The sequence below is a fragment of the Sciurus vulgaris genome (assembly GCF_902686455.1).
Source record: "Sciurus vulgaris genome assembly, chromosome: 1".
Taxonomy (NCBI): Eukaryota; Metazoa; Chordata; class Mammalia; order Rodentia; family Sciuridae; genus Sciurus; species Sciurus vulgaris.
In genome coordinates this window covers 56,573,668-56,596,364 of record NC_136461.1, presented here as the reverse complement: position 1 = coordinate 56,596,364, position 22,697 = coordinate 56,573,668, and the positions used below count along the sequence as shown (strand labels likewise).

The window sequence follows — 22,697 nt, the reverse complement described above, 5'->3', positions numbered from 1 at the left end:
TCCTTCTAATAGGAGGTGAAAATGTAAACACACGATTGGATTGTAGGGGTTCAATTCTTAGAGATACAACATGGAGGTGATATGGGAAATTATAAAGATTTTTTTAGAGGAGTTGTTTCTTTGAATCAGTAGAACATGTGTTCTTTACGGCAATAGCCAGAGCCAAGGCTCTGGAAGCCCACGGGGTGGAGTAAGGTATCGTGGTCTTTCGTGGCTCCACAAGGAGCTAGGGGGGAATTTGCTGAGTATATAATTCAATAACGGAGGCTGAGACCAGGCAGAAGGAAGCCGAGCTGAGACTTTATTCCGCATCTCTGTGCTGTGACTTAGCATCTACTGGTTTTCTTTTTAAAATTATCTCCTTTTTCCTAAAGAGAGTTCTAGCAGTTGGAGGTGGGGGTGGGGACCATTTCCTAAAGTCAACGCATAAGTTGAAGGTCTGGGAAGCGTCCGTGGGTGATTTAAATCTCGCACTTCAGGAAAAGGAAACGTGTGAGCGGTTGGGTAAGGGGAACCCATTTAACAACAACAATAACAACAACAATACACCCCCCAAGCTACCAGCCCTTGGCGGGACAGGCTGCAGGCTAGACCCAGGAGAGGGACGTCAGCGCTGGCCAGAGCTCGGATCCACGAACTGGCGGGCAAGGGGTAGTGGAAGAGAGGGAGGTGGAGAGGGAGGGAGGAAGCGCGAGAGGGAGGGAGGAAGAAAGGGAGGGAGGCGGCGTCATGTGATCCGCTTCCCTGCTCCTTTAAGCGTCCACAGGCGGCGGAGCGGCCACAATCACAGCTCCGGGCATTGGGGGAGCCCGATCCGGCTGCGCCGGGGGAATCCGTGCGGGCGCCTTCGGTCCGGGTCCCATCATCGCTGCGCTCCCGCACCCCTGAAGTTTTGCTGCGCCCAGAAAGGAGGCGAGGGAGGAGGGAGTGTGAGAGGGAAGGGAGCAAAAAGCACACCCTAAAACATTTATTTCAAGGAGAAAAGAAAAAGGGGGGGGGGGCGCAGAAATGGCTGGGGCAATTATAGAAAACATGAGCACCAAGAAGCTGTGCATTGTTGGTGGGATTCTGCTTGTGTTCCAAATCATCGCCTTTCTGGTGGGAGGCTTGATTGGTAAGTGCGAGAGCTGCAAACTTTTCCCCCTTTCTCTCTTTTCGGGCCCCTTCCCTCTTTGCCTCTTGGGCTACTTGTTACAGTATCACTGCCTTGCTTCTATGATCTAATTAGTCCGGCTATTGTGCTTAAGAAAGCAGAGCTCCATGGGGCTCTGTGGGGCACAATCCAGTCTAGTGGCTGGAGAAAAGGAGGGGAAAAAGTTTTGGCCTAGTTTCAGTATCCACTTGAAAGGCAGGAGGGGGGTGCGGGGGTGGGAATCTTAAGCATGGCGACGGATCGCGCGAGGAAGCTCCGGGTTACAAAGTTGATTGCTCGCCCCCCCTCGCTTTTTCCCGCGTTCCCCCCTTTTCCTCTCTGTTTCCTTCCAATCGGCTCCGGGAAGGCAACGTAGTCGACTTTATTAGGAACAACAGAAGAGTCGGGGAACTGCGCCCAGCGCAAACCCGGAGCTCAGTTACAAGGCTGAGGTGGTTGCGTGTGTAAATGAATTTGGTTGTCTCAGCTAGGGGGTGAAGACTTGCACTTCGGGCCCCAACGTTTGTGCCCTCGGCTTCCTCGCTGCACCCCCACTCCACAGTCCGCGGCGGACTGGTCGGAACCGAGGGCTGGGAGGTGGGATGGGGTCGTAACAATCTAGCGGACCCTGCGGGAAGTTGGAGAGGTCCGAGGAGAAAAGCGTATCCGAAAAGTTGCTTCTGGCCTCCTGCCCTCTCGGGAACTTCCCCTCCCCCACTTCTTAGAGTCCCGAGATCCGTGAGTCTTGAGCCCGCAGCCCTCCCTTGGCGCCTAGGAGGGCGTCTCCGCTCCTGCCAAGGCTCCCCGCAGGTGACAGCTCCCAACACCGCCCCCCACCCGGCGACGGCGTCCGCCCTGGAGACCTCCGGTGGCGTGCACCTCCTGGACCTGTGGGGCCAAATAGGCTTCCGGGTGAAAAAGATCGTCTCATGCACAGTCCACTCGAAAAAAACTCACTTTCTCTCGCTGTCTCTCCATCTCCATCCATCCTCCCGCCTCGTCGCACTCTTGTCCCCTTTCCTCTCAAGACTGGGACATCCAGGCACAAACTTCAGCGCCAACTTTGCAGCAGGCGCGGATGGGAGGTTTGTCCCCTTACTTCGAGGCTTTGTTAAACTTTGTCTAGTGGAGAGAGTCCACAGAGGAGTTTTCTCTGCGCGTCCCTTTTTCTGGAGCCCGCGCGTCATGGGCTGCGAGGAACTGCCCCGAGGCGCGGGCGGCCGAGCCGCGGGAGCTGCACTGGCTGCACTGGCTGCACTGGACACCTTCAACCGTGTGCGTGGCGTTTTGTCTTCAGACCCGGGTTTGATGAGAACAAATTACCGGGAGTCTGGTACTGTTAATCACTGTAACATCCAAGCTAATTATTTTAAACAAAGGAGAGTGGGAGAAGCTTCACGAGGAGTGAAGTTCCTGGAGGAGCTGTGCCTTTCTGTATGCACGTATCCACAAAGCGGAAAAGGCTCCGAGTTTTCCAAGCTCCTGTATTCTATGTGGGCCAAACAGCGTCGTCTTTTTGTTTCTGAAACCCACTGTCACACCATGCACACATACGTGCACACACGGGTTTGGCTTTTGTGTTCCCGGCTCCTGTTTGGCTTCTTACAATCTCCATGTTTCCTTGTATTGGATTTTTCAAGGCCCTTAATACCTTCTCTGCTGGGAGCTGAAGACAGCCTTCTCTGTGCCCTCACAGTGATTATGCAGCGGTTACAATTACACCTCTTGTCTCCCTTGATGAGCAGTTGCAGTTAGATGCCATTGGATCTTGTGTGATTTCAGTGGCAGACCATAATTAAAATTTCTTGCACCTTGTGCTTTCAGAATTAAATTGGCCTATTATCCCTGTCTGACCTTCATCCTCTTTGAGGTTTTTGCACAAGCAGCGAACCATTACACATAGTTTCCTGGTGTTTGTTGGTGTGCGTTTCTTTTTCTTTTTCTAAAGCTGATCTCTTGGGCTTGGAGAGCCCTTTATCCATGTTGTAGGTTTCCTAGGGCACTTTTGAAACTAGTTTGATTTCTGGAATCTCACTATTGGCAAGGAGTGTTTGTTAGGCGGTAGAATTACTATGCGACTAGAACAGTTATTTGTTCAAAGCAGGGTTTGTCTGGAGTAAGTAATGCCAAGGGTTTTTTTTTTTTTTTTTTTTTTTTTTCCATAGAACTTGGTTAGTGACCATACTGGACAATATCAAAAGTGCAGGGGCAGGTCCTAACCATAACCAGATTCCCCTCAATTAATAAACTGCTTTTGTTCTAACTTGCCTTGAAAAAGAAAAATATCTATGTGTAACATGTCTTTGGGAAATTGTTGTAGAAGTTTATTGGTTTGCTTTCCTCCTTCCTCAGTTGCAGAGTCTGTCCCAGTCCAGACCAGACAGATTGAATCCAGTCCACATTGATTGGTGTCTTAGCCTTTACTTCTTACTTTTGGGGAGTAATTTCTTTTTGCTCTTAAACAAATCTAGGAACTTGAATATGGTATAAGACCCATGGAAAATGAACATTAACAGAAGGTACTTTTTCCCATTCCACTTGCGTAAACTGGAAGTAGACGAAACCAAGCACAGAACAGAAATTCAGTGAAGTGAACAGAGAAATCAGGAGCTGAAAGAACAGTTTGTAGACTGGAAAGTCAAGGTGAAGTTCAGAAACCATCTCCTGCTCTCCTCAATGAGAAGAGAACTTCACTACTTAATGCCATTGCTACTTAAGGGGTCAGGTGTCCTGGGTGTGGAGTGTTTTTCTAATATATCTGCAGTAGGTCAAATGAGGAAAGAAAATGTCCATTTTGAAAAGGTCACAGTATATGTGGCAACTTAGGAAGGGAGGATCTAAACATCAAAGCTCCTGATTGGATTGGAAGGGTACCCCACACTTGTATACAACACAAAAGTAAACAACCATCATTCCCCAAAGGTAATGACAAACCCTGAGCCCCAAAGTGACCAGGCAAGTCTATAAATCAATAGACTTGTGTCCTCACTGATAGATAAATGAGTTTAAGGTCTCTTTCGGTTCCAATTGTATTACTCTTTTAGTACTCACAAGAGTTTTATAATATGACATTTGGCCTGAAGTTTGGTGTAGCCTTCTAGAATTGATGGAGAAAACATTATAGCCATAAAAGCAAACATGAAGAATTGAGTTTTGGTTTAGCCAGATTAAATACTCCTTTACTCCAGTGACCTTCTTCCCAAGTTTGTTTGTCTGTTGCTCTCCATGTGTGTTAATTTTTTTTCTTATGCTAATGTCTATGTACTGCTAAACCTTGACAGGATTTTGTAAAAAGGCTCAGAAATCAATATCTTATATGATAGAACTTGGAGTACTTCTAAATTCAGTGATCTATATCATGTTTTTGTGAAAACTTTGAGCCACTATAAAAGTAGGTATCTGAATGTTTTTTTATGTATTCAGAAGTCTTATTAAGTGCCTGGTTTCTTTAGGTATTTAGAATTCATTTTAAACTTTAAGAACCCCTGAAGGAAACTAAGATATTTTAAAAGAAATAGCTTAATCTTGATCCTCCTGAAAAATAAGCCTGCAGAAAAGTTTTAAAATAATGTTCCTTTGCTTTCATGTTTGGTGAATTTCGTTCATGGAGAGGCAGCTGCAGGGGTGGTGGAAGGGGGAGGGGAAGGAGACCATGTGCCCTTCAATGAGAGTGCAGCCACTAAAAATCATGAACTTGAATCCCTGGCCCATTATGTGCAATTTTCTCAGCTTCGAATTAGTCATGTCTGGGGGATATAATGGTTGAAAAAGCAGGTCACTGTTCCCACCTGTTCTAAGACTGTTACGAGTATGAAGATTGGAACTGAATGAATAGAAAATTATTGCATTGTTCCAAGAATACCCATGAATCAGAATATTCCGAACTTAATTTCCAAATAAATATCAAAAAATTGCCAAGTATTATTTCTTTAGGAGGGGGTCACCGTTTCTTTCAAAAGCTCACTTATGTGAGTGGCCTTTTTTGTTGCTTTATAATGCTGAGAATGTAATGTATATAACACGTGCATACACACACATGTATAATCACTTTTCTCAAATGGTACACATTTATCTACTTTCAATGATATGGCACATACTGTTATTGTTTAAGTGGAAACTATTGATGGTCTTCATCTGGAAGTTGCAGAATTATAAGAAATGACATTGCAGCTAGTCCAGAATACATGTATTTGCTCCCCAGTATATTTGATTTTGAACTTCTTGCACTTATTTTATTTTATTTTACTACATATCAGTGATGTCATTGTAATTCTGTAGTATATAGGTATCTTTTGAGAATTTTGAAAAGCACTAGTTAATTGGTTTTGGGTTGATGTTAGTACACATTTTTCTTATTTGATTCTGCTATTTATTTTATAAAATTTTACATTTGACTAAACCATGCCATTTTTTCTCTTTGGTAACTATTTGAGGTATTTAATGTGGTTTGTGGAAGTACTATGAAAGCTCACAAATTGATCTTTTTAAAAGTGATAATTTTTTACAGTAATCAAAATGACATTATTTGACTTTATAAAAAGCTAATGCATCTGCTTGGCTGCTGCAGTGAAATAATGCTTGTGCTCACAGTCTCAAAGCTCTTTCATCTCTGTGTTCTTTCAGTACTGCCTGTCCAGACTTCTACTGAGACTTTCCCTTTCCCTATAAAAGTGGGAAACATTTCCTTGAGAGCATAATATATATGTGTAACTTTGTGAAGTTTTCAAGTCCCCTGCCCAGAACACAGATATAGACTTAAAGCTTTCCCTGACTAGTTGACATTTTACAATAGTTTGGCCTTTGAATTGAAAACAAAATCAAATAGACTGAGGAAAGAGTCTTACCTTATCTTCCTCAGGTTGTTTCTACAGAGACTTAGGATATGTTGAGATTATGTGAAGGTCCTTTGTTTAAAGCTCAAGGGTACCCACTTCCCTAATATGCAAAGTATTTATTAGGGCCTACTGTGTGCTCAGGATAGGGCTGCATGTTGACTGGAGTTAGAAAAGAAGGGCCTTAGAAACTGAGTAAACCAGAAAAGTTATAGGTAGGGAAGAGCCCCTCTTAATCTAAGTTTACCAGCAAAAGATGTCCTTTGATGAAGTATCCCAGGGTAAAGATAATTTCCACTAATTAACTAAGAATTTGAGAACGTATGAAATTAGAAGCGCTGCTAATTATACCATCAAATCATTATGTTAATATGTCATCTTGAAATAAATATATGAATAAAATTATATATACATTATATATATGTATATATACACAAATGTATATGTAGTATTTAACATGTATTGAATATGCAGTGTGTGCTGAAATTTGTACAGTATAATCCACACATAGTGATGTCAAATTGGTATTTTTATACCCATTTTACTATGTGATTCCAGAAAGATTTAGTAAAATTGCTCAAGATTGCCTAGCTTAGTTAGGGTCCATTTGTGATGGTAAATGGAGTCCAGCTATACAGACTGAAGCAGTACCTCACCAAGGCTAAGGGAGGATGCCTTCTGAGAAGTTGCTAGTCCAACCGATTTCTTACAGGTTCTAACACATCTCCATAATTGTGTGAATCATCCAATTGTCTGAGCAGCCAAGTTCATTAACCTTAAAGTATTTGAGATTTGCTACTTTAAGGAAGATTACTTGACATTATTTTCCCTAGCTAGTGGTTTTAACATGTTTATATAGTTACATAATAAGTCTGGACTATTTCAAAGGAAAAGAGGAGAAGGAATCAACCAAGGCTAGAGAGGGTTTCCGAAGATCTGGATTGGCCGAGATGGTGGAACAGTTGAGAGGGGAGCCTCTTGCTGAAAACTGAAAATTCCCTTCCCAAAGGACAGTTTTGTTTATGTGCACACCCAAGCACCATAGTGAAGGCATCCCAGACCAGAGGGTCCCGGGAGCAACCTTCTGACCCTGTGAATAGGTACATCTTATTCTTTGGAAAAAAATGCAGATAGATTTTCTTCCTTGAAAGATTTGAAATTCTCCATTACTTAGAAACTGTAAGGGATCATGGGAGACAAGGAGCATCATGTAATGAAATGGGTCACATCTATTTCACATAGGTCTCATTTCTTCACTGAGGTTTTGTGATGGTGACCTAAATGGACACATGTACCAGATATGGACAGTTCTCTAAGTACTCAGATGGAGATGGGAGAGGAAAGGAGAATCATGAGACCCTGAAATTCTCAAACCTGAAGGTTGGGAAATGTTTTCTGACTCTTCCTTTTCATAAAAGGACTAGTCTAAAAAGATTGTTAAATTATAGAAAAGACCAACTCATATATTTAGAATTCAGAAGAGTTTCCTTAGCTGTGTACTACCACTGCCCCACCCTCACCCGATGACCACATTCCACCCCTAAATGAGTCTTGTTGGGGAACAGAAGCAGTGGCTAAGTAGATATCTGACAGGAGCCAGATATTTGACTCACTACCATTTTGATGTTGCTTTGAGGACTTACTGAGTGGCCATGGAAAGCTTTTCACATGTGTTGATTCACTTAATCCTTATAACAACCCAGAGAAGCAGTTACAATGACTTTCTGCAATTTTCAGATGAATCTCAGGTTCATTTAAGGAACTATTCTGAGGTGACAGAGATAGTAAGAGGGCTGACCCAAGCCCCTGATCCTTGATTGAATTCTGAGCCATGCTCTTAAGCCTAATGCTGTTCTTCACCCATTGTCCCTTCAGTTTCTATGGGAGACAAAGGGGTGAGTGTGATGAAACTGATTCTACACAGATTACATAGAAGATGAAAGCTCAGACTCCCCTTTTTCTGCTCCCACCCTTCCCAGACTGAGCACTCCCATCACTGCGTGATCATTGATCATTGACCTAGTTACTTTCTGAGCAAACAATCTCAGCTCCTAATACTTAATAACCCCCATGCCAGCCAGTGTCAGTGTTGACTAGGGCTTGCAGGCCACGCTGGGGAGGGCTGAACCTGAGAGCATCACAAGCCAGCCCCCCCCCCCCCCCCCAAAAGAAAGTATTACACACAGCCAAGGGTGGCTGAGCTTTGAAATAGAAAACTTCTTGAAATGACAAACCCACAGAATGGCCCTTGGCTTTAGCAGACACATTAGGTCCTGACAGAGCTGTTGAAGAAAACAGAGGGCATTGTGGATATGGAAGATGGGCTGAGGAAAGGAGAAATAGGGATACCTTATCAGGGCACAGCTTGGGCCTGGATGTCTAATGCCACTCATTATCCCCAAACTGAGCTAGCATTTCCATCCATCCACTATGCCTATTTATATCCGTCTTCAAGCACATTTGTGCTCCCTATTTCTCCATTCTTTTAGTATTCCTGGCAAATGGTATATTTTTTAATCACTGGCCCACACAAATTATGGGGCCTTCTTAAAACTTCTGGTTAATTCTCTAGGTTAGCTCAGGGACTTTACAGATACACATTTCCAAGAAAGCAGAGGTTATTGAAAGAAAAGACCAAGTTATTACTTTTGTTTTGGCAAGGCATTGTGATTTTTCTTTAGAAAGAAGGTAATTGGTCTGAAAATAGTTGACTCAGTTTTCTTCAAGTCCTAAATTACACCAAGTTCATGAAAGCTATTTGGAGGCAGTTAATGTTGCCTTAATTCTGTCTGACCCCTCCCAAAGGGAGAATTCCTGGTTTTGAGACAATGTCATGTGGTGGCTAAGACTCTGCAGGCCAGGGGTAAACTCAGTGATGTCAAATAAAGCACAAAACTTCCTGACTTCCTCCCTCAGTGGTGACATGGAAGGAGAAGCCTTCCACCTCATGGAGGGTTGCTGAGGATTAAATATCCCCAGAACTACCCCAAAGGACTTGGCACCTGTTGATGCCTTGAACAAGGCTGCCAGAGCTATGATCTCCAAAGCACTTTTCAGTAATACCAGCCACTAAACCACATCTCTCCTCTTTTTTTTTTCCTCTTTCTCTGCTTTTAGATCATGACATTGTTTGTTATCCATTCTTTTCTTCTTTGAGTCACCACCACTTTATCAAACACCCTAGATTGGTGAATCTATGGAGGAAGACCAAATGGGAATGACCTAAAGCATTACTAAGTCTGGTTTTGAAATTCAGGGAGAGCATCCTGGCTTTCTCATATTAATGTTGATGTTACATGGAAACATCTCATTATAGGTCTTCCACAAGTGGTGGATATTAATATCATTGCAGGGAACAGGTAAATAACATGAGTCCAAGTTGTTCTCTGAAAGCACGCACACATAACTCCCCAAAGAATCCCTCCTGCTGCATGTTTTGTTACTCTCCGTGAGTGCAGCTGTGTGGGTCCACCTATCCGTACGCTTTGGTGGTGTTTGGCCTGAAGAGAAGCTGTGGAGCTTCTCAGTATTAAATTATAAAGATGAAAGGGTCTCTGAGACCATCCTGTTCCATCTCACTTTATCAGGATTCAGAGACCTGGGCAAAAGAAGTAACTCAGTTCACAGGATTGGAGGTGAAGCTGGCAGCAGGACTGCTCCAAAGTTCATCTCCTTCTGGGTTTCCACCTAGAGGTCATCTGATTTCTGTCTGATGTTCTCAGACAGTTAATATGCAGAAAATTCCCAACTTGTGCTTCATTCAGCTTGATTGACTTTTCTGTTACAGTGTTTGAAAATAAAATAGTCTTCTCCCTTTTGTCTTTGTATACTTAGGATACTTAGCTAATCTCTCATGCAGCAATAGAATTATATACAGTGTTACTATGTTCTGTGTGGATTTTAAAGGATTCCATGGCATTAAAAAAAGCAAAGCAAAACAGAACACAAATTCTGAATTCCTTCCTTGCTTGCTGAGGGTGTGGTACATTCCCTCCCTCCTGCTTGGGGAAATGTAAATTTGAAACAAAAATAAAATAAAATAATACAAAACTGAGACATGTGGTATGGAAAAAAAATAAAACAGACATGTAGTATGGCTCTTATATATCCAACCTCTAGCACAGTCCTTGTGTTTGGTTTTAAGACTTTATCAGTCTGTGGCTTCCTTGACTAAAAATTGATGACCAATTTTTGTTTCTTTGGAAGATATTTTTACAGGCATAATTCTTAAGTTGTGAGTTTCGGGGAAACTTACATAGCCCCATATTTGAGGGGTCTGACTTATATACAAAGGAAACCAAAAAATCCCTCTCCTTTTTCTCTGCCCTTTCTTCACTCTGAAGGTAACTGCAAACAGAAAACTCATATCCGCCAAAGTAGGGTTTAAAACATTGAGGGCCCCAGCCATTGCAACTGACAAGTACATTTGTGTTTTGAGAGGTACAAGTTTTATACTGTAAACTACTGCCCCCCCCTTTCCTTTTGTTGAAATTCAACAGTCACAAAGCTCTATGTTCTTTTGCATGTCTAATTTAGCTGGAATGAAATCTTGGCTTTCAAGTCTCTTCAGCATGCTTGCCTTCAGGTGATCATAACCAAAATGTTGGGTTCCATGTTTTATTAAATCCAGCCCTCTCAAAGCAGTTTGGACCATTTTGAGGTCTGGTTCCTTTTACTTTGGTTCTTATATGTTTTATCTGCTCTCATTTAGGCTGTAACTCACCCCAGAGTGGAATGCCTTCAATGTGGGAAAGACACATCCCCACATTCTTTTCTCTGTTCTCTTGAGCTAGTACTGACTTGTGTGAACCAGGCTGCTGCATTAGCTAGCCCCTGCCTGCCTGGGTTAAGGAAGTGGTAGATAAGGTTTTTGCTGAGGCTTTGAACAGACTACACCAGAGCCTTGTTGTCACATCTCTACTGAGAAAGATTTTTCTGGTGGTGGGGGACTTGGCTGTGACAGGCACCTGTGAGACCCTCAAATTCACAGGGGGATCCTCCCCCCTGATTTCACAGTATTTGCAGGTTCATGAAACTGCCAGTGTTAAATCCCCAGCTCCATTTTTTGAACACGCCTCAACAGAACAGAGTTTCACTGTATGAGAACATGGTAGCTGATGAAAGAGGAGAAAAAAAATCCTCAAAAACCTGGATAGACAATTTGTAGATTTGTTTTCAACTAAAAGGACACTAAGTTTATCTTTTAATTAGCATTCGTTTCTTTTTTTTTTTTTTACAATTATCCAAGGAGTTTCTGTCATTAACTTCTTCCTGCCCTACCCACTTGTTAAAAAAGGGAAAGAAAGAAAGAAAATGTGGTTTGGAGCAGGATTGTTGGGATTTTAACAAAGCCAGATTTAGTATGTATGTAAGACAGTTTTTGTTTTTTTCTTTTTCTTTTTTTCCTGGATTAGGACATGGACAGGATATTTTTGTATCAGCTCTGTTTAGGTACATTATAAACTCTTCCTACAAAGCGGGATGGTTACAGCAGTTTTGATAAGTACCTGTTGATGACTTAGGCATATTATAGAATTCCTAGGAAAGAGTCACTCTACAAAACAGCAAAGTGTTAGCTGAAGGTTTTCCCTAGGATGGTTTTTGTTCATTGAAAAACTTACTAATCCCTCCATTCAAAGTGATCAGATCTCTAACTGCAGGAATGTCATTTTATCAATGGTAGTAATCCTGTTTGTCTATTGTTATCAGACTTGCTTTGTAACCTAGACAAACCATTTATATGCAGGAACCTCAGATTCTTCATCTAAAAAAATCTGTTCCACAGGGAGTTTGTGGGATTTAAATGAGAAAAAAAAACTCAGGTACTTCCTATGTGCCTGCTTACAGGTGTTAGAGCAGTCAATGTAGGAGAGCCACTTCCCTGAATTAGAAGTTGCCACTAAGTAACTTTTTAACATCTATGTTAATATATAGTTTTGAGTCATTCTGTGTTTTTTAGGTCCATCACAGATTATTTCTGCTTCTTAATGGATTAGATAAAAATAGAAATCCAGCCATCCTGCTTGATGACCTTCCTATTGGCATGATCTATGCAAACCAATGGTCCAAGAAGCATGCCATTCACATATTTGGTGAATTGAAGTGATTAATTTACTTTTTCCTTTATTTAGTGGTTGTTTTCACAGAACTGAACTTGAATTTTAAACTTTTGCCTTTTTAAAATTCTAAGTCAGTGTTCATGGCTCTTTAGAGCCTAGAAAACCCATGATAGCAAGATTTTTTAAAAATGATTATCACTCACTGTGTGGAAGAGATCTGTTCCATCTCTGCTTGCTGCAAAGTGATTCCCAGTTGTTCCTCTATTTAACATTATGAAATTGGAGTCATTATCCACTGGGGAAATTTTTTTCCTTCTAGACATATAATACATGACAAAGACCTTTGAAAGTCAAACTTTGAGGAGAAACTGATGATCTTTTGCTTGTAAAATATTAACTGTTGAAACATTACCTAGAGATTTAGTGCTGTATGAGAAATGTCAAACAAAAAATAATGATGAAAATCTAACCTCTATAAAACTATAAGCTACATGAGAACAAGGAATTTTTTTTTTTTTTTTTTTTTTTTTGCAGTGCTGGGGATTGAACCCAGGGCCCTGTGCTATATCCCCAGCCCCGAACAAGGATGGTTTGATGTGCTCACCTGTATCTGGAGTTGTTACCCCAGACTCGTGCAGTATAGCTAAGCAGTAATATTTGTTGGAGAAAAGCTTAGATAAATGCCTTGCATTTTGGACCTTTCACAGAGGTAGTTAAATGCTTCAACTTCAAGGTCAACTCTAAAATTTGTAATGCTAAATTCCAGTCTATTTTTTTAACTATTTAAATGAGGAGAAGGTTCTTATTTTATTTGACCATATAAGATGGTACCACTTTCTGGTATGTATACTTATTTCATTGCACAGTTTTTGGAGAAAGAAAGGGAACTTTTGGTATATTGTGGAAACTAAGGCTCAGAGAAGATTTAGTGATAGAAGATTTGCTCCAAGCCTCCTGACCACTTGCAGAGGGTTTCATTCCCTCTGCCTGCTGTTGTGCTAATTGTTACTATGTCTGATCTATGTATTTTGATCTTTAGTTGGCCGTAAAGGCAGAGAATTGACTGACTGCTTGAAGAACTTTAGTGGGAGGAAGGGAACACACACTGGTGCATATATTTCCAAATTTTGACTCTTCAAATGTAAATGTTGAAGGATAAGGGAAATTTTGAGATCTATGATCTTTAAGTAGCAAATATATTTCTTTGGTTCCATGAAGGCTATATTGAAGGTACTTCTTTTAGAAGACTCCATCATTTTACTATGAGCTCTTAAAGATGAAAAACTCATTTTTCTGTTTCCCTTCTAAGAATTTTGTAGAGTTATTTATGGTTGTTCTTAGAGACCAATAATGTATTTATGATGTCAGCTTTTATAAATGCCCTTGATATCAAGAAAACGTAATTCATGCAAATAACCATCTCTGCATTCCATTGTGTTCAGCTTTCGGATCTGGTGGGTGGGAATGAATTCATCCACACATTCCTCCAGGTTCCCAAACGGCGCTGAAACATGCTGTGCCAAATATGTGCCTGCAGGCAAGGAGGAACATTACAAATGGAGCCCGGCAGAGGTGTGAGGCAGGAGCAGAGTGAAGAGGCACATGTGTCAGCTTGAAAGAGAAGGAAGCAGAAGCCAAGGAGAAAGCCACACAAAAGCTAGACTTCTTTCTTGGTCAGAACTTCCAGCTAGAGGTGGGAGTAATGGGACAGGGCACAGAGTGAGGGGTTGGGGTGGTGGAGGTGGGGAGAAAACAGGGACTTGCAAGAAAGACACCATGCAATCCCTCCTTTAAAATGTTGACACTTTATTATTTTATTTTACTATGGGCCCATCATTGCTCTAAATACTGGTTAAAACTAAACTCTGCTCTAAGCCTAGCTGTACTGGGTCCAAGTAATGTGGATAGTTCCAGTGTCAGAGTCAGGGAAAGATTGCTTGTTTGACTTTAAAATCTAGTGACTAGACACAGATATTTTTGGTTCCCTCTCAATATCTATTCATATTTTTGAACAAGAGTACAATGCAGTAATTAAAAGCAAAGAAATAGAAAAAAAAAGAAATTCTTCTGAAATCTATCATTTTAATATAATAATTCCACTAAATTTTTATCCCTTTACCTTTGGTGACAGAGTATTTCCAATTTTATATAAAAGAAATGGAAAAGTCTTGCTTGTCAGAGGCTCGCTCAGAAGTTTATTGTTTATGCTGCTTCTGCCAGTTTGTATGTTTACTTTGGAAAATCAGTCATCAGTTCCTCTTCTTTTCCTTCTAGGCTCTTCTCTACTGCTTAACTCAAGAATGCTGTTGAACCATTGAACCATGGGAAATTCATTTCCAAAATCTGCTTAATTGCTGTGAGGCTTTTAATTTGTTCTGGATGATGGTGCTAATGTCTGGGAACTGGGACTGAAGCCCTCTAAAGTTGTTAATTTAATCAACCGCTGTGTCCCTGCCATGCCTAATGAAGGGGGGCAACCAGATCCTTCTCACAAAGAGGCTGGGTCCCTCCTGACCAAGATGAATAACAGAGGCCCCACAGTTAGGTTGAACACTTGGGGCAAATTACCAGGGTGTCAGTCCGCATTATCCAAAGCCCAGGGTTGTGTGTCCCCAAATAATTATTGAGTAGGTTTTATGTAGGACCTTGAAGTTTTAAGGCAGGGTTTGTGTGTGTGTTCACACCTGCTAATCTGCAGAATTTTTTAATCAGTGAGGTTCTGTTGTGGCTTTTGTCTATAATCTGTAAGATCATAAACATCACCCCCAGACTATTGATATTCCCGTTAACCACTGAAGTTTTCCATGGCGAGACTGGTGAAAGCTGGCTCTGTCCTCATGATAAATTAGCTTGTTTATTCCTCTTCTGCTTATTTCTATCCTGCTGTTGGTTAGTGTAATGAAGCAGAAGTCCATTGTGTGTGTTCATTGGGTAGCGATCCTCTGGCACCAAAGGGGGTAATTGAGTAGAAAGGCAGAATGCTGTTGGTGCATGGGAGAAGTTAACACCACGTGAGGTCACCAGGCTTCAAGCTTTAATCAATGTGGACACAATGCAATTGAGATTTTGAAAAGGGTTTGTTTATAGTGTGAGAGTAAGGGTCAGTAGTTAATTTGAAATGCTGTAGGTGTGTTTTCCTTGAACCAAGAAGGTACAGAGCATGTGTCATAGAGGATTGTAAATATCCTCAAGGGAGGGATGTAATTGGGGTGGGGATTTAAAAAGAAGGGCATTTAAGAACTTGGTGTACTTATTATTGACCTATCCATGTCTTATTTAAAATGTTAACAATCTTTAAAATGAGAAGTCTATTGAAGAAATGCTATACAAATGGATAGTATAGAGGCACAGCCCTACTAAGAAACAACTTTTAATTTTTTTTTTAAAGTAATGATTTCCTTTTAGAAGTTGTTTGGAGTGCTGTAAAATATTGCTGGTAGGAATACTGTGTACTAACTCTAAAGAATACTCATTTTCAGAAGTTTACATCTTCTAGGATTTTGGATTGTCATGCTTGATCGAGACGTGAAAACCATTAACTCTGTATTTGTCCAGGGTGCTGTGCTTCTCCATTTTAGGGTTCTAGTCTATGCCAGGCACATCTGTCTTCCTTTGGGGTTATTTTTGGCATCTCCTCTCATTATTTAATTACCTATGTTTCAACATCTAGAAACACCATGCTTTTATAATCACTGGTCAGTCAATTTGAAAGTTAGCAAGAGCCTGCCCTGTTGCTACAGGGAAATTTTGCAAGTGAATATCTGGTTTTCAGAAATGACTGCAGGAAAAGAATGTGGAGGTTATGGAGAAGCCAAAGGCTTGCCACAGACTCTCTGATGCTTTGTCGGGTGAGTGTTAAATCTAGGCAGGGCATTTGATATTCCTGATACCTCACATTTGTATAGTGCTTTTATCCTTCTTCAAAGTACTTTTGTAGAAATCATCTCATTTGATCTTACCAACAACACTCTAAGATAGGCCAATTCAACAGGGATATTCACATTTTAAATTTATGGAAACGAGATGGAGAGTTAATAGATTTTGTTGGGGAAGGCAGTAGATTTGTTTATGGTATGAAGAACTGGAGATTTGGAAGATTAATTGCTACAAGGTTATAGGTTGAAGAAGAAGAAAATAAGTGTTTTTTTTTTTCAAAATATAAAATTATTTGTTATAGAAACCATGTATATTAACCAAACATTGCATTGCAATTTTGACCAGTCCTCTAGGATAAGCAAAGTCTGTCCACCTCCCTCCATGTAACACTCAGCTGCTTCCATGAGCAATTGTTGAATATTTCTTTAAATATTTGTTCGATAAATTGTAGCCCATGAGGATATCCAGATATTTTGCTCTTTCCCTGGGCAGAATCTGGGTCTTTAGAACCCTTGGTAAATCTTACAGGAGGAGCCAGAGAGCACCTAGGAAATAAGGGGCAAGCTAATTTCCTAGGTTTAGCTAGTAAGTGATGTTCTCACTGGTTCACTGATAATTCTTTGGCAGTGGCCTTTCTTATTATGTAAGCCAGGCCAATACACATGCATTGGAAGGCCATTTTTGGTGTTGGCATGATATCCCATAGCAAGAACATGATTAAATTACTTAATTACTTGTTGGGTTTTCACAATATTTCCTGTTTGGAGGCTATTATAAAAAATATTGGAAAAACTTTCCTTGTAGTTCTTATTCACATTCTTACATATTTCCTTTGCAATTTTATTTCTGTGAATATATCTTTGAAAATTTTGATGATCAGTGATAATCACCATGTAATCTACTAGCCAGATCTGGGTGTGTCTGTCTCCCTATCTCCTAGCCAGTGCAGGGCATTACTTAAATTTTTATAATTCTTGCCAATGTGCCAACAACATCTTATTTTTTAAATGTGCTTTCCTTTAATTGTAAGGAGGAACCTGTTTCATTTGATGACCTGTTTGGTTGGTTCTTTCCTTTAATATCCTATTTTCAAAGTTGATCATTACAGTAGTGCAACTTCTTGGATATTAAAAAAGTGGGAGGATTTATTAGTGAGGATGATTTCAGGTTTTTAAAAGAAATTCAGGGTAGGGAAGCTGTCCATTATTTATTCAACCTGTCTTGGTAGAAGTATGCTAAATCTCCTTAGGAAACTTCTTTTCCTGCTCTCAGTTCAGGTGGCTTTGGAAAATTTTTGCCTCTGTTTTAGTGGTAGGCACGTGACCAAACCAAGTGCTGTTCACAGTGTACGGGTGACTCAAGTTGATCTAATCTGAGTGAATTCTGAGATGGGCATGGAAGCTACCAGGAAGGGACCTTCTCTCTCTTACTGAATTTGAACTCTGAGAATATGACCCTGGAACTGCTGAAGTTCTTCTAGTGAAGCTTGAGAATGAAGCTAATAAAGTATAAGGTAGAATTCAGTGATAGGGAGAAACAAGATCTGTTGACATAATTTGATGTCTCAAATTAACCACCGAAAGACTCAGGCTCTGGACATTTTTCAGTTTCATCTTATTGACTGATGGATTGATTGATGATTGATTGTTTTGCCCAAGTATCTTGGAGCAATTTCCTGCCTCTTGCAACCAAAAGAGACTGATGCATTTACTTTGTCTTCTGTCTAAAGATAAGTTGATGGAAACCATAGCTGTATTGCAAATGGTGTATCTGAATAGGTCTTCTGAAACAAAAATAAAATCAGTATGGAACCACCCTCTTTTAGGCACAGCACTTCTAATTAGAGCAGTATTCGAGATGGTGTGAGTGTGTGTGTGTGTATGTTTGTATGTGTGAATGTGTTCAGGGACCTCTGTTGAACACCAGGTGCCCTGTACAGATCATTAGTGACAATTCCCAGAACTTGGTGAGGCTGCCAACTTTGAAGCAAAGCTCATTGCACCACATGCTCCTGCTGGTCTGGACGTCTGTGAAATGAATGGCCACAGGATGTCCCAGCAGCTAAATTGAGGTTCTAGAAGACAGAAGAGAAGCTTTAATAATTGACCAAGCCAAGCACTATTTCCTGGAGATGGTTGATAATTTAATTAGATATCACGATTCTTTTGAGGTTTCTTTAGGACATCATCCAGAAGATGGTAAGGTAGAACAAGCAATGAGCCAGCATGTTACTACAGTTCCTGAACTGGGTTAGCCATGAGCTACAGAAGGGGTGCACACATGGTTCTTGCCTTTAGGGCACCTTAAATTTGATTGGAAATAAGATCAATAAAATGAAATAGGTGCAAAAGACTAAGTTTTAAGCATATTTTAGATTAGATAAAAAGCTATTTTTGAATAATGAGTTTGACCTAGACTTTTAGAGTATGGGTGATCATTGTTTTTTTCCACTGCTAGGGATTGAACCCAGGACCTCCTGATTAAAAATTTATTTCAGGTGGTATATCTTACTAGTCTGCTAAATTCTAGAGAATATAAAGAGACATAAGAGCCAGGCACACGTCTGTAATTCCAGCAACTCTGGAGGCTGAGGCAGGAGGATTGCAAGCTTGTATCCACCCTCAGCAACTTCGTGAGACCTTGTCTGAAAATACAAAATAAGAAGGAATGTAGTTCAGTGGCAGAGCACCTCCGAGTTCAATTCCTAGTACCAAACAACAGACATAGAACACGATAATCTGCTTATCTGTGGAATCAGGGAAAGAAAGCACTGAATGTGAAATTATAGAGTTTTGATCTCCATCAGGGAATCTGCCACTTGCCAACCATCAGAACTAAGCATGCTTTTGATGTCTATAACTAACTCTAGAGCCATAGGCTTAAAGAAGATAATATATATGAAGCACTTATCTTTTGTAATGAATCAAAGACAGAAAAGGTAGAATTATTTTCAGTAAATAGGCAGGACAAGTATAAAAAATATTATTAATTAAATAGCAGCATATTATGAAAACATTAGGTAATAATATTTGAGTACTTAGTATATACCAGGTAGTGTGCTAAGTGTTACAGGTACATTATTTCAACTCCCTGAGTTGGAATTAGACTCATGGCCTAACTTGCTATTTTTTGTATTTAAAGTTCTAGAGAAAGTGAAGGATCCTTAAAGCACTGAGTGGACTTCCTTAACTTGTTAATTATATTTCTTTGAAAATCCTCTGTTCTAAAAGCAATGAAGTTTAGGGACCCAAAACTGGAGGTGGCTGTAAATTGACCAGAAGGTTGACAAGTCCTCTGTAAGGACTGGCATTGTGTTACTCATTGTGGGCAAATCCATTCAGCTTAGGGTCTCTGTCTTTATTTCCCTTTGTGAACTCTTCTGCCGAATGTCCCCTTATCCTTTGTTGAGATGAGGTCCTGCTCGTCCTGTCTGCTTTCAGGACATAAATGTTTTAGGAACTCTCCACAGACTGGCTGGATTGTCTGTTGGGGCTGTGAACAGATTGTGTGGGTGATGAGACAAGTAGGAAAAGACTCAGCCATCATAAAAGGGGGAAGGAAAGCTCTTTCTCTCAGAATGGAGCTTGGACACAAAGGGAACTTCGTTAATCATGCCTCCTTTGTAATCAGAAAGGGGAGGAATTTTTAAAACCACTACTATTTGGTCTACTGTCTCGTCTGAGTTAAACCAACTGTGCAATAGCTAATCAAGGGGTTAAAATTTTTCCAGGGGCAGCCAGGCAGAATCAGCTTCACTTGAGGGAGGAGTTGGTTAACAAAAGCCAAGTAAGGTATGGTGTCAGGCTCCTTGGAGACATGGCACTAGCCTACTAGGTTGCCCTTGTCCAAGATCTATGTGGTGGCCAATTTATACTTAGATGACAAATTTGTCATGGAATCTGCAAGACTTGGGAGTTTTGATGAGTTTACCAGATTTAGCTACTTTTCACCAAGTTCCTAAAACAAGCATACAATGGAAAATCCAAGCATCTCAACTTACTGAACAACCTCGGGCAATTTGTTTAATCTTTCTGTAGTTGTGTTCTTAGAAATCAAAGGAGGATAATAAACCTTTGGTGCCCACTTAATAGGTGTTATGTAAAATAATGAGAGTATAAATGCTTTGAGTGCCCTGGAGATGAAGAGATAGGGAAAATTCTCTTAAGTATTATTCACATTTAATATGGAAAGATGAATCCATATAGTATTTTTTTTTTTTTAAGGAAAACCAGTTATTCTTTTTCTCTCTTTTGCAAGGAAGGTTATTAGAGGTTAACTGTGTCACAAGTTAATTTTCCAGATCATGCCCTGAAAATTCACAGGTTGGTTTTCCAAGAAGGAAATTTGAGTTTAGCACTGTCCTATCCATTCACTGAATCTAGTGGGGAGATGTTTTCTTTCTTTCTTTCTCTCTCTCTCTCTCTCTCTCTCTCTTTTTTTTTTTTTTTTTTTTTTTTTTGGTACTGGGGATTGAACTCAGGGGCACTTAACCACTGAGCCACATCCCCAACCCTTTTTTTAAAGTATTTTATTTAGAAACAGGGTTTCACTGAGTTGCTTAGTACCTCGCTAAATTGCTGAGGCTGACTTCTAACTTGCGATTCTCCTGCCTCAGCCTCCCGAGCCACTGGGTATACAGGTGTGTGCCACTGCACCCAGCTGGTGAAATATTTTTTAATGAGTTATTGGCATAGGGCAATTAAGAGTCATGAAACCAAAGGCAATATTAGTACTTAGCTAAGACTGATGAATTATTGCCTAGGTAACCCCAACTGGGTGTTGTTTTTCTTTTTAAAAATAAATGGAGTTTTCACACCAAAATAGTGAAATGTGGCTGTAAATTCCAGGGAGGAGGCACCAGAGGGTCTTAGATTTGGAAAACAGCAGAAAGAAACTGCTTGATTCCCCCCTACTTAACTTCACTATCTCCCGATCATCCATTCAGAACAAAGGAGGAAAATTATCTTCCACAAGTTTCTTCCTCTTGTGTCTGATCTCACCTAATGACATTTTCTTCCCTGGCAAAACAAGTTCACCTCCCTGGTTATACTAATGAGCTGCCCTTCCTGCCCAAGGGGGACCTTGCCACCCCCACCTTCCAGGTTTATGTTTTCAACAGGGAATCCATATTTTAACTAATTGTTTGAAGAAACAGATTTTTTTTGTTTTGGAAGGGACCTGGGAATTTTGTCAATCTCACCCCACTGGGGTCTCCTAACAGAAACCACCTCCCTGTGAGTGTCTTTCTGTTCCCGTTACATGCTGTTCTTTAGACCACTTGCTTAATTTTTCAGTCCATGTGATGAAATACTTTGATGGGCAAATACCCTTTCTTAACATTTTGTAGAAAACTGCTTCCATTACTTCATTCTAAGTTCCACTCATGAATCCTGCATTATTTCCTTGTGAAATAATCTAGAACATGTGCTCTCCTTCTGTTATATGGTGGTGGCTTTTCAGCTAATTGAAGATAAATATATCATTTCTCTCCTCCCAGTGATATATCCCTCATTTAGTTTAGACTTCTAATCATACTCACCATCCCTTTCTAGAGATTGTATTTGCAGTCAAGGTTAAGTTTACCTCTGCTACCATGGCAACCAGCGACTGCTTGTTGTTTCTACTTAGAGAAAAACCACCATTTTCCTGAATCCATAATTCAAAAATCGGCTTGTTGGTATCTTTAGAATAAAGACATCTATACTGCTGGTCAGCTTCATATGAGAACACCAAGCTTTATAATAGTCTGTACACTGAAATCTCCACTTTATCTCCTGAAACGTATGGCAAATGCATTTCTTAAGTATCTCTGCATTTAGTGTTTCTCATGAGGAGAAATACTGTGGCCTAAGACAAAGAAAGACTCTGCACTTGGATGGAATTAAGTTCAATCCCCTGTTTAGTCACAAATTGACTGTGAACTTGGATACGTTATTTTTATTTTTTTACCCATCCCTAAATGGAGAGAATATTATCTACTACTTACTTCTGTATGAGAACAAAAATCAGTTCAATGACTAGCATAAGGCATGGCACATAAGAAATTGCCAACAAATGATAACCATTACTATCATTTGTAATTTGTATATGGACCTGTTATGGTTTGGATATGTGATGTCCCTAAAAGCTGTGTGAAAAAATGCAAGAACGTTCAGAGAACGTTACGAGAGGTATGACTTAATCGATGGCTTAATCCAACAATATGGATTAACTGGGTGTTAGCTGCAGGCAGGCAGGGTATGACCAGAGGAGGTGAGTCACTAGGGATGTGCCTTTGGTGTACATATTTTGGCCCTGGTGAGCAGAGCTCTCCATGCTTCCTGGTGGCCATCTGTGATGCTGTTTTCCTCTGCCATAATGGTCTGCCTCACCTCAGCCCCAGAACAATGTGTCAGTCATCTTGGACTGAGACTTCTGAAATCATAAGCCCCAAAATAAACTTTTCTTCCTATAAATTGTTTTTTTCAGGCCTTTTGGTCATAGAGACAAAAAAGCTTACTAAAACACAGCCCAATGCAGTCAGTCTAGCAGCAAGCAAAGTGTAAGGGTGATGGATGATTGAGAATTTGGAATCCTTGTAGCTGTTAAAGAAATGTTGCTGGAGAATGACTTGGTGCAATATGAATTTTTCTTTTAACCTTGAGTGTTTGGGGGTAAAGTAGGAACTCTCAGTTAGGGCTGATTCTGCACCCTGCCCCAAGTGGTATTTGGCAATATCTGGAGACATTTTTAATTTTCATATCTTACCAAGGAAGAGAGGAAGATACTACTGGCAACTAGCGGGTAGAAGTTAGGGAA

The 22,697-nt window shown here is 40.5% G+C and overlaps 1 protein-coding gene across 1 annotated transcript in view; it reads left to right on the top strand.

Annotated features, from left to right (window-relative positions):
• Window positions 1–752: 752 nt before the first annotated feature.
• The window catches only part of WLS (Wnt ligand secretion mediator), a 111,330-nt gene continuing 89,385 nt past the window's right edge, over window positions 753–22,697 (top strand). The window contains exon 1 of the mRNA XM_079133549.1: window positions 753–1,114. Coding sequence (XP_078989675.1) covers window positions 1,009–1,114 — 106 coding nt within the window. The 5' untranslated portion in view covers window positions 753–1,008. The remainder of the gene's footprint in view (window positions 1,115–22,697) is intronic.